Source organism: Cololabis saira, chromosome 14 (assembly GCF_033807715.1).
Source record: "Cololabis saira isolate AMF1-May2022 chromosome 14, fColSai1.1, whole genome shotgun sequence".
Classification (NCBI taxonomy): domain Eukaryota; kingdom Metazoa; phylum Chordata; class Actinopteri; order Beloniformes; family Belonidae; genus Cololabis; species Cololabis saira.
Genome location: NC_084600.1, coordinates 45,116,758 through 45,128,925, shown reverse-complemented (window position 1 = coordinate 45,128,925; position 12,168 = coordinate 45,116,758). Strand labels below are relative to the sequence as shown.

Genomic DNA, 12,168 nt, shown 5'->3' with positions numbered 1-12,168 from the left:
ATACATACATACATACATACATACATACATACATACATACATACAAGATAGTGAAGTGTAAGGGATGTATAGGGGAGGGAGGTAACAGGGGGGTTAGAAGGTATTTAAAGGCATGTTAGGCCTCTCTTTGTTTTGTTTGTGTTTGTTGTTGTTGTTTAGATATGTCCTTTTAATATTTTTTTTTTCGTTTTCGTGTAAATGTTGAGGTTGGTGTCTGTCTTATGTCTATATGTATTTTAGTTGTTCTTTTTTGTTATTGTTATACTGAACGTCACTATGGTGTGGCACACAAAAAAAATAAAGGGCCAGTCCTCTCTTTGGTCTACGAAGTAACTGCTGTCGTCTTCAGTAGTTGCTAACACATATATTGTAAATCTCTTTGTGAACCGTGATGAAGTGTTTGTTCTCACAGTTCTGACCCCGGACCTTAGCGGCTAGCGGTTAGCTAAGGGTGGCGACAGCTTCTGCCTGCTGGGTGTTAAATAAGATAAGATAAGATAAGATAAGATATCTTTTATTTTCTCCCTCAGTGGGGAAACATATTTTGTTGTCAGCAGTACACTTAGCACACACATGCAGGGGAGGGGTAAAAAGACTGAAAAGTCAGAAATAAAAAACATATAAAAAATACAAAAAATATATAAAAAATATGTATAATCACAGATATATTACAAATATTAATCTAATAAGTTTTACTGCAGTATTCTGGAGGACAAAGTTCAGTGTTTCTGCAACTGGAGACATTATTATTAACAACTAACTAACTAACTAAGATTTGGGGGCAGATTTGGGGGCAGATTTGGAGGCAGATTTGGGGGTGTGGGGGCAGATTTGGGGGTAGATTCGGGGGCGGATTTGGAGGCAGATTTGGAGGCATATATTTGTGTGATGAGGGTCTGTTAAGGGGCCAGTCCTCTCTTTGGCCTACGAAGTAGCTGCTGTTGTCTTCAGTAGTTGCTAAGACATATATTGTAAATATCTCTTTCTGAACCGTGATCTCAGAGTCCTGACTGACTAGGGTTTCCACCTTTCAGAAATAGAAATAAAGGACGCCCCGATTTCAGCAGCGCAGGAGCCAAAAAAAAGCCCCAAAACTTCTAAACTGCATAAAAATGTGTTTATTTTATATGAAAAAACATGTTCTTTAATAGCATTGAACTTGCATGACTGTACAGACATAACAGCCAACCATATAGCAGCTGAAATAGCTGCCTATGCTATGTATGTCCACATCAGCCAAGGTGTAGAATATTGCTACAGGTGAAGAATATGCTGTAAAAGTTAACTTATTTCAATAATTCAACTAGAATATGGTGTAAAAGTTAACTTATTTCAATAATTCAACTAGAATATGGTGTAAAAGTTAACTTATTTCAATAATTCACCTAGAATTTGGTGTAAAAGTTAACTTATTTCAATAATTCAATTAGAATATGGTGTAAAAGTTAACTTATTTCAATAATTCAACTAGAATATGGTGTAAAAGTTAATTTATTTCAATAATTCAACTTAAAAGGTGAAACTAATATATTACCTAGTCTTATTACATGCAAAGCAAGATATGTTGAACCTTTATTTGTTAAAATTTTGATGATGGAATTGTTTATTGATTTCATAAAATAATCTCTAATTTATTTTTTATTTGGGGTTTTCATAAACTGTGAGCCATAATCAGAGAGCAGCGTCTTGCTGGTGCAGGCACGCTGCTGCTGCACGCAGTGACGGACACTGGCTGATTTATGGTTCCGCGTTGCACCAAAGCAGAGTTTACGGCGTATAATGCGCGGTGAAGCGAACGTACGGTGCGCGTCGCCACGTACTCAACGCCGTAGGCTACGCCGTTGATTTAACGCGGAACCATAAATCAGGCTTAACGCGGGCGCATTGTCATTTTTCTTTTCGTCTTTTCAACTGAGCACGCAAACACAAACTGGGGGTGCAATGCTTGCTTATGCACCATCGTAGAACCGGGCCTGGCATAATATATGTCCATATTGGTTCAATACGGAACTTTTAATTCCAATTCCCAACTCCTACCTGGAGGTGAAGCCCGAGTCCTCCCCGCTGTCTGGCACATAGAAAGATCTGGGCACAGACGCAGCAGGTCCTGTTGTCCCAACACAAAGATTTTGCTGGCCTTAATGTTTCCTGTGTTTTATTTTGTTCATTATTGATACATTTAGTGTTGATGTGTGTGTGACAGACGTGTGTATGGGGCGTTAATGAAAATACGGGACAAATCGCGTCCCGTATTAGTTCAATACGGGACGCAACATTTTTTTCTCAAATAAAGGACAATTCCGTATTTTACGGGACGGGTGGCAACCCTACCCGGGACCTTAGCGGTTAGCGGTTAGCTAAAGGGAGTGGCGGCAGCTTCTGCCTGCTGGGTGTTAAATATTAATCTAATAACAAGTTTTACTGCAGTATTCTGGAGAACAAAGTTCAGTGTTTCTGCAGTTGGAGACATCAGTCTACTTTATGACCTCACAGCTCATATGGCAGGCTCACTCTCACCCAGAAATATTACATTAATTTAACATAAAATAAACCATCTGTACATGAATACAACTCAGAATGGAGCGAGGACTCATCTGGATGAAGTATTTCTGACTGTGTGAGTTTTATTTATCTTTTTCTACTTTTGAATGTCAGTAGTTTAATAACTGTGATCAAGCAGATTCTGGAGACTTTATAAGAAGCTCATAGAGGGAATCTGAACCTTTAACATGTGGTACGGCAACATTAACACAAAAAATAGATGCAAGCTACAAAGAATAGTGAATCTAGAATCAAAAATTATAGAGACGACACAGAGAAACTTCAGTGGTATTTATAAGGAAGTGATTGGGAAAAAAGCTGCCAGGATAGTAAATGATCGTCCTCAGCCTCTGCAGAGTTTAAATGTTTAAATACTTCCCTCAGGTAGACGGTACCGTGGACCAAAGGCAAACAGGAACATATTTAAAAACTCCTTCATTCCCAACAACATTAAGGCTCTGAATGCCGGCTCGTCTCGGTAGATAAACCTGTCTTTTATTTACACGCCCTTGTTCTTCCTTTTCTGCCACTAAGATGTTTTTGCGTGTAAATGTTGCTGTGTCATGTTACTGTTGTTTTGTATTATGAGACAAAAGACAAATCTCCACTTGTGGACAAATAAACTATCTAACTAACTAACTAACTAACTAACTAACTAACTAACTGCTAAAACATCCATCATCTACATTCTGTTTAACAACAATGAAAATACAACCTTATTTTTGTACTCCTCTTTCAGTGTTTTGAACCAGACTGTAAATATGTTTCTTTCTGCTGTAAAGTTGGACATTTGAACACTGAGGTCAGCGAGGTAACTCGCTGTTGCCGCCTCTAGTGGTCAGTGGAGGAACTGCAACCAGCCTTCTGGACTTACCAGGGTCTCAGGTGTTTCAGTAATTAAGAGTCCACGATGATCTTTTGTCCCGGAGACAGAAACTAAGAGCAAACGTGTGATTCAGGGCCAGTCCCAATCCCCCCCAGTCCTAATTTTCAGTCCTACCCCTAAATGTTGCGCGTTCCCGTGAGAGTAGCTAACGAGGGCTAGTGGACATAACGAGGGCTAGTGGACATAACGAGGGCTAGTGGACATAACGAGGGCTAGTGGACATAACGACGGCTAGTGGCCATAACGAGGGCTAGCGGATATAACGAGGGCTAGTGGACATAAAGAGGGCTAGTGGACATAACGAGGACTAGCGGACATAACGAGGGCTAGTGGACATAACGAGGGCTAGTGGACATAACGAGGACTAGCGGACATAACGAGGGCTAGTGGACATAACGAGGGCTAGTGGTCATAACGAGGGCTAGTGGACATAACGAGGGCTAGTGGACATAACGAGGGCTAGTGGACATAACGAGGGCTAGTGGTCATAACGAGGGCTAGTGGACATAACGAGGGCTAGTGGACATAACGAGGGCTAGTGGACATAACGAGGGCTAGTGTGTATGAATCTAGCCCTTCACAGCGAGGGATTTCAGATGCTGACTCGCCGCCCGAGGGCCAGAGAAAATTTCCCAGAATGCTTTACGTCATCATTTGCAGACTGAATAAAAAAAAAAAAACATGGCGGACATTTCTTATTTTTTTGTGAATAAAATCAATATTTTGAGTTAGTTTCTGCCTAAAAATGCGTTTTGATTACATTTCTAGCGAGAAATATATATTTTACTTTCATAATATTCACTCAGTGAATGTACATAATCACTCGCTTGCCCGTTGTTGCAAAGTCTTTTTCAGACCTCGCCAGAATAAAGGCTGATTTATGGTTCTGTGTTACACCAACGCAGAGCCTACGGCGTAGGTTACGCAGCGACGCCAGGTTGGGGATCTTAACGGTTACTTTTACGCCTGAAAAACTATTAAAACTTAATAAAGTGGCATATTAACAGCTCTAAAGCTGAAATTAAAACAGCTTTTGGCTCTCGGCTTCCTGATATGGTGTGACGTTTGTGCAAACGTAACTACGCAGTCGCTTACGTACCCGAACATAAACCACGCAGTGACGTAGCAAGTGGTTTACCAATCGCTAGGGAAAATTACAAGGGCTAGAGGTAGTGAGTGACGGCTAGTGATAGAAAGTAGGGGGTGTATTGGGATTGGCCCTAAATGGAGTGTAAATGTGGGTTGAGGGTGTGAGCTGAGCTGCAGCTCCATGGCTCCATCTAGTGGTCGGATAGTAGAAGTGCAGCAGCTTCCTCACTGCTGTCGGACATGAAGCTGAAGAGAAGATCAGTCAGAGCTGCTCGTTGTACAATGTACATCTACCATAACGTGTGTTTCCTCTGCAGATGAAGGTAAAAGGTGTGTGTGAGCTGATGTGAATCCAGCAGCATGGATCAGTGTGAGGACAGAGAGGAGGGAGTCCTTCCCTCCAAAACCTCCCCGAGGGGAAAACCTGAGAGAGAAGAAGAGAGGTGAGATGATCTAACTGTCCATGACTCTTCTGCACGCCAGAGTTCAGCCCTCACGTCACCAAACACCTTTATTACAGGAGACCTGGACCTGGACCTGGACCTGGACCTGGACCTGGACCTGGACCTGGACCTGGACCTGGACCTGAACCTGGACCTGGACCTGGACCTGGACCTGGACCTGGTCCCAGCTGTGTGTCCTTGAAGAGTGATTTATCAAAGGATTTATTTTGGGATTTTAAACATACCCAACGTTCTCCCTCAGTGAGGTGAGTTTTACATAAATGTTTCTGAAAAACGTGACAGAAACTGAAATGTTTTTATCATAACATGATTATTTTAGTTTTAGAAATATGTGTCTTGATAATTTTCAGTTCATTTTTATCTTTAAAGCATCTATTACAATACAAGTTGTGTCTAGGATCTTTCCAGAGACCAGAACATGACCTGACGTCACCAAACACCTTTATTACAGGAGACAACCTGGACCTGGACCTGGACCTGGACCTGGACCTGGATCTGAATCTGAGCCTGGTCCCAGCTGTGTGTCCTTGAAGAGTGACAGATCAAAGGATTTACGTATCTATTTTAAAGATGCTCCTGGTTTTCCTTCAGAAAGGTGAGTTGTTTGTAAACGTTGATTCTGAAAAACGTAACTGACACTGAAACGTTTCCATGGTAACATGTTTAAAGTGAACAGTTCTCTGTTTTGCTGCCGTTGTTAGACGGTTGTTGATGTTTCCAGAAACACAGCAGACTATAAAGGGGGTGTTGGAGTCTCTTCTGAGTGACTGTAGTTCAGCGGTTTGTCCAGCAGGGGGATCTTTCTGCTGTGGTTGCAACATCATTTAGGGAGGAAGTTCTCCTCAGGGGGACGGTGTTGCTGGATGCAGGAGGACAGATGGTTCCTGGAACCATGTGAACATTGATCTGTTGAGAAGCTGGTCTTTGTGGACACTTGCTGGACCTTCTTGTACCACCAGATTGAGAGCTGGTACTGGGAGAAAGACGAGGACGTTCTCAGTCTCAGGAGGACCAGAGAACCTTTAACATGACAGGAAGTCCTCTGGTGGACTGTCCTCATCCAAACATGACTCCATGGACCTTCAGACATCATGTGACCTAGTTCTCCATGATTCCTCCACAGAGTGGACCAGCAGATCTCAGAGTCCCCCAGTGGTCCGTCTGTCCAGCAGCATCAGACCCAGCTGGACTCCGTCTTTCAGGTCTGTACATGAACAACAACTGTCTCCATCTGTCCTGATGTCCATCTGCATGCTGGTCTCTGGAGACCAGTGGACTGTCAGTCTGTCCATCATGGACCTGATGTTTGTCTGCATGCTGGTCTCTGGAGACCAGTGGACTGTCAGTCTGTCCATCATTGACCTGATGTTTGTCTCCGTGGTTTCAGTCCGGTTGTGTCCTTCATGTGGTCTTCTGTTCCAGCTGCTGGAGGATGACATCGTCATGTTTGTGAAGGACGAGCTGAAGAAGATCCTGAAGGTTCTGAGTCCAGATTACCCAGAATCCTCAGAGAGTCTGGAGGATGATGAAGATGAAGAGCAGAAGAGCATCAGAGAGACATTCATGAAGATCACAGTGAAGTTCTTGAGGAGGAGGAAGCAGGAGAAGCTGGCCGACCTCCTGCAGAGCAGTAAGACGTTTCTCTGAACATCTGAGCTGCTGGATAAACCACACCCAATGTCTCAGTAGATGACCAACATTCACAGATCAGACACAACATTAAACCCACTGGAAGGTGGAAGAACTCAGCTCATCTTCTGTTAGGAACATTCATTAATAGGGTCATTAATATCCCAGTAAATTAGAGTTTCATTCTAAAGAGTTGAACCGTGTGGATTCAATATTCAGTTCCAGCAAACACAAAAGGTGTGTCTGAAGTGAATCGTAGAGGAAACACTGTTCCTGTTCCTCTGATTGATCGGAGGGTTTTTGGGAGGAAAACGCTTCAATTCTCCTCATTGAACGACTGGTCAGTGAATGTTGAAATGTTGATTCTGAGAGGAAGTAGAACTTGTTGTGGGCTGGTTTTAAAGCACTAAGGGCCCGATTTACTAAGATCCTAAATAAAGAGTACTACATTGCGTGTGCACTGAAAAAGTTTGCACGTGCTGTTGTTGTGTGTTTTGCGGGTGATCAACTAAGATTGCGCGCGCAATTGATAACAGGTGCAAACCTCAGTTTTTAAATGAGGTGTCGCGCGTCTTACGGTTTGTGAGCGCAAAATGAAATTTGACGAGTTGGAGTTAGAGATATTAGTGGAAGAGGCAAATTATTGTGCCGTATTCAGCACCCCTGCCGTGAAAAGCACCCCCTCGTTGTTCGGGTTTGGTTGTTGAGGACCCAAAAGCAGGAGAGCAGGAGCCAGGAGTTCACAACAAAAGGGTTTAATTACAAAAAGGCAAAAACAAAGCGCTGCAGAGCAGGATTAACAAAAAACCAGGAACAGTAAAAAACAACGAGGAGACATGGAGGAAGAACCAGTACGGACCGACAGGGAACCAAGGAATGACAAGACAAGATATACTGAAGGGATAACGAGACATGACGAGACACAGGTGCAGACACAATCAGGGCAGATGGGACACAGGCGGGAGAAACAGAAACTGAAAGTCACAAACTGGGGGGAAGTGTCAAACCCTGACAGTACCCCCCCCTCAAGGGACAGATCCCAGAAGTCCTAACAGTCCCAACCCAGGGTGGGCGGAGGGGGCCTGGAGGAGGGCCCAGGCCACACACGGCCAAAGTTCCGGGGGCCGTCCTCGGGACCGAGCAGACCAGCGAGAGAGCTCGGGGGAGCGTCCCCGAGGCCTAGGCCTGGGTCTTGGCGTGGGTCTTGGCGGGGGGTGTGGCGGGAACTCTTGGCTGGGCTCGGGGACTTGACAGGGCTCTGGGACTTGACGGGGCCCTGGGACTTGACAGGGCTCTAGAACTTGACATGGCTGCGGGGGTACCTGGGTCCGGGGCACCGGCTGCGGGGGTACCCGGGTCCGGGGCACCGGCTGCGGGGGTACCCGGGTCCGGGGCACCGGCTGCGGGGGTACCCGGGTCCGAGGCGCTGGCCCCCCCTCAAGGGACAGATCCCAGATGTCCCCACAGTCCACATCCAGGCCGGGCTGGGGGGGACACGGGTCCTCGGAGCTGGCTGGGGGCGGACACGGGACCACCACTGGAACAGGGACAGGTGTGTCCGGGACCACCACTGGAACAGGGACAGGTGCGTCCGGGACCACCACTGGAACAGGGACAGGTGCAGGAGCTGGAGCTGGAACAAGCTGGGGCTGGCGCTGACGCCCTTGTCGTCGCCTCCCCTGAGCCTGCAGGCTCCTGGGCCCACCCCGAGCCTGGCATGTTCCCAAAAGGGGGTCCCCATACTCCGCCTCCTCGGCCCGGCGCGAAAACTCCATTAGGGTGAGGCGCTCTCCCGCTGGGTCCATCTGGTCGGTCCGTTCTGTTCGGGTTTGGTTGTTGAGGACCCAAAAGCAGGAGAGCAGGAGCCAGGAGTTCACAACAAAAGGGTTTAATTACAAAAAGGCAAAAACAAAGCGCTTCAGAGCAGGATTAAAAAAAAACCAGGAACAGGAAAAACCGACGAGGAGACATGGAGGAAGAACCAGTACGGACCGACAGGGAACCAAGGAATGACAAGACAAGATATACTGAGGGGATAACGAGACATGACGAGACACAGGTGCAGACACAATCAGGGCAGACGGGCCACAGGCAGACAGAAACTGAAAGTCACAAACTGGGGGGTGAAGTGTCAAACCCTGACACTCGTATATTCAATGATAAGTAGACCAAGAAAAAAACAACACACTGACACTTCAATATATTTATATATACACACTCACACAAACACATACCTAGGAGTTTATATTATATATATTTACAAATATTATGGAAGACAACACAGTAAGCAGGCTATTAATTAATGACATCAATAACCATTTACCCGATTTTTGTTATCTGTGACTGTGATTGTGGGAAAGTATGACTATTGTGGAATCCATGAGCGCATTTAAACATGAATCATTAACACAAAACTGGACGCTAAATAGAACGTGACACGGAATGAGAATATAATTTTTGTCAGACGAGGGGGTTCTTTTCACGGCAGGGGTGCTGAATACGGCACAACACCGGGGTATGACAACTGCAGAACAAGTATAGTTGCACAATAAGAAACACTTCTTTCGCCATGAAAACACGTGATTTATTTATTATCACAAATAAAAAAATGAATGTGCCTCCTGTGGCAACCTTTTGCTGAATAATACTCGATTTAACAGTTGAGCCATCCCCACCCCAGTCCTCAAATCAGGCACCAACAAGCATCGGTGCGTAATGCTGGGCAGATTAGCACCTTCCTTTCGAACGTATTAAATACAGACGCAATCACAATCCACGCAAAAAATTTCAGGCTTGGTAAATCTCATTGCGTGTGGTAAATGGAGATATTTGCATTTTCCCCTCCCAGTATTTAGCGATTTATGGCGGGTACGCCCCATATTGATTATTCATCAGGGCAAAAGTACTAAATGAATTGCGTGTGCTATTTTGCTCATTTGAGAGGCGCAGTCCTCTTTGCACGCTGTTAGTAGATCAGCTGGCACTTTGCTTTGCGGGTGCTGTCAAGTTTGCACACGTTTTTACGCACGCAAACCTTTAGAAAATCAGGCCCTAAATGTTTTTCTTTATTTCATCTTTATTTAGAGACCACCGCTGCCGTTTGTCAATCCAAACTCAAAGTTCAGCTGCAGAAGAAGTACAAGCATGTGTCTGAGGGGATCATTAAAGCAGGAAATAAAACCCTTCTGGAGCAGATCTACACGGAGCTCTACATCACAGAGGGAGGGACCGGAGACGTCAACAAAGAACATGAAGTCAGACAGATTGAAGCAGCTTCCAGGAAACCAGACAGAGCAGAAACAGCCATCAGACAGGAAGACATCTTTAAACCCCCACCTGGAACAGATGAACCAATCAGAACGGTGATGACGAAGGGAGTGGCCGGCATCGGGAAAACAGTCCTAACACAGAAGTTCAGTCTGGACTGGGCTGAAGGCAGAACCAACCAGGACATCCAGTTCCTGCTTCCATTCACCTTCAGACAGCTGAATGTGCTGAGAGAGGAGAAGTTCAGCTTGGTGGAACTAGTTCATCACTTCTTCACTGAAACCAGAGGAATCTGCAGCTTTGAAGAGTTCCAGGTCGTGTTCATCTTTGACGGTCTGGATGAGTGTCGACTTCCTCTGGACTTCCACAACTCTACAATCGTCAGTGACCCCAGAAGGTCCACCTCAGTGGACGTGCTGCTGACAAACCTCATCAGGGGGAACCTGCTTCCTTCTGCTCGTCTCTGGATCACCACACGACCCGCAGCAGCCAATCAGATCCCTCCTTACTGTGTTGACATGGTGACGGAGGTCAGAGGGTTCACTGACCCACAGAAGGAGGAATACTTCAGGAAAAGGTTCAGAGAAGAGGAGCAGACCAGCAGGATCATCTCCCACATCAAGACATCACGGAGCCTCCACATCATGTGCCACATCCCAGTCTTCTGCTGGATCACTGCTACGGTCCTGGAGAACGTCCTGGAGAACGTCCTGGAAACCAGAGAGGCAGGGGGGCTGCCCAAGACCCTGACTGAGATGTACATCCACTTTCTGGTGGTCCAGGCCAAACTGAAGAAGGTCAAGTATGACGGAGGATCTGGGACGGAACCACATTGGAGTCCAGAGACCAGGAAGATGGTGGAGTCTCTGGGAAAACTGGCTTTTGAGCAGCTGCAGAAAGGAAACCTGATCTTCTATGAACCAGACCTGAGAGAGTGTGGCATCGATGTAAGAGAGGCTTCAGTGTACTCAGGAGTGTTCACCCAGATCTTTAGAGAGGAGAGTGGCCTGTACCAGGACCAGGTCTTCTGCTTCATCCATCTGAGTGTCCAGGAGTTTCTGGCGGCTCTTCATGTCCATCAGACCTTCATCAAGTCTGGAGTCAACCTGCTGGAGGAACAGAGAAACACAGAGACTGACCTCTATCAGAGCGCTGTGGACAAGGCCTTACAGAGTCCCAACGGACACCTGGACTTGTTCCTGCGCTTCCTCCTGGGTCTTTCACTGGAGACCAATCAGAACCTCCTACGAGGTCTGATGACATCAAACCAAAGAAGTTCACAGAACAATCAGGAAACAGTTGAATACATCAAGGAGAAGATCAGTGAGGATCTGTCTGCAGAGAGAAGCATCAACCTGTTCCACTGTCTGAATGAACTGAACGATGGTTCTCTGGTGGAGAAGGTCCAACGGTCCCTGAGGTCTGGACGTCTCTCCAGAGATAAACTGTCTCCTGCTCAGTGGTCGGCTCTGGCCTTCATCTTACTGTCATCAGGAGATCTGGAGGTGTTCGACCTGAAGAAGTTCTCAGCTTCAGAGGAGGTTCTACGGAGGCTGCTGCCGGTGGTCAAAGCCTCCAAGAAAGTTCTGTAAGTACCAACAGACACATGTTGGACCTCTGGAGTGGAGGCTAGTTTCTGACTACGTCTGGTTTTACCTCCACATTTCATGTTTTCTTCTGGGTCTTTTTTTCAGCACAACCTCACATGAGTGAGTTTATGCTGGTTCTTTCATTTCCAGAGACTTTAATGACACATTGGACCTAAAATCACACACAAGCATGAACTCTGACAAGGAAACACTTTCATTTCTATTTGTCCTGGGGGGCAGGATGAGCTGGAGACCAGCAGAACAGTTGCAGACACAAAATTTTTTTTAAATTTTATATAACCTTTATTTAAAGGAGCATGAGGCTCCTTTTAAGAAATGAGACTCTCTAGCGCTACCCTTCACCACGACGGCCGTCGGGGGTACTGCAGCCAACAGTGAAGCCGGCACGGGAGAACGGGGAGAACGTGCATGCAGCGTCATGTGACGTCACATCCGCCGCCCAGCGCGGGAAATTCGGAGTCCGAATTGAAGCACATTTTGCAGCACACAGCCTTTTCAAGGCAACGGAGAGATACACTAGAGGGCTCATTCTTTTTGGTTTGGAACGCTTCATCTGACATTATTACTAGAAAACTTAAAACGTATATGGATTTTTTTCATAAATCCTGCCTCAATCCTGCCTCAAGCTCCTTTAACCAGGAATAATCCCGTTGAGATTAAAATCTCTTTTGCAAGGGGGTCC

At 45.8% G+C, this 12,168-nt stretch overlaps 1 protein-coding gene and 1 long non-coding RNA gene across 2 annotated transcripts; both read left to right on the top strand.

Annotated features, from left to right (window-relative positions):
- The first annotated feature begins 2,493 nt into the window (after window positions 1–2,493).
- Window positions 2,494–5,144, top strand: LOC133460134 (uncharacterized). The gene is made up of 3 exons (XR_009784091.1): window positions 2,494–2,617; window positions 4,834–4,959; window positions 5,037–5,144. It is a non-coding gene; the product is annotated as an uncharacterized LOC133460134 (long non-coding RNA).
- A 348-nt stretch (window positions 5,145–5,492) lies between these two features.
- LOC133460123 (protein NLRC3-like) lies at window positions 5,493–11,468 on the top strand. The gene is made up of 4 exons (XM_061740666.1): window positions 5,493–5,575; window positions 6,104–6,182; window positions 6,403–6,610; window positions 9,694–11,468. Exons 3-4 carry the CDS (start codon window positions 6,424–6,426, stop codon window positions 11,466–11,468), a joined length of 1,962 nt encoding a protein of 653 aa, XP_061596650.1. The 5' UTR covers window positions 5,493–5,575; window positions 6,104–6,182; window positions 6,403–6,423.
- Window positions 11,469–12,168: the final 700 nt, after the last annotated feature.

Bases quoted from the DNA above. Each gene is read 5' to 3' on its own strand.
- LOC133460123 (XM_061740666.1), top strand. From the start codon at position 6,424: ATGTTTGTGAAGGACGAGCTGAAGAAGATCCTGAAGGTTCTGAGTCCA. The intron at 6,611-9,693 runs GTAAGACGTTTC...ATCTTTATTTAG, and splicing joins GGCCGACCTCCTGCAGAGCA to AGACCACCGCTGCCGTTTGT.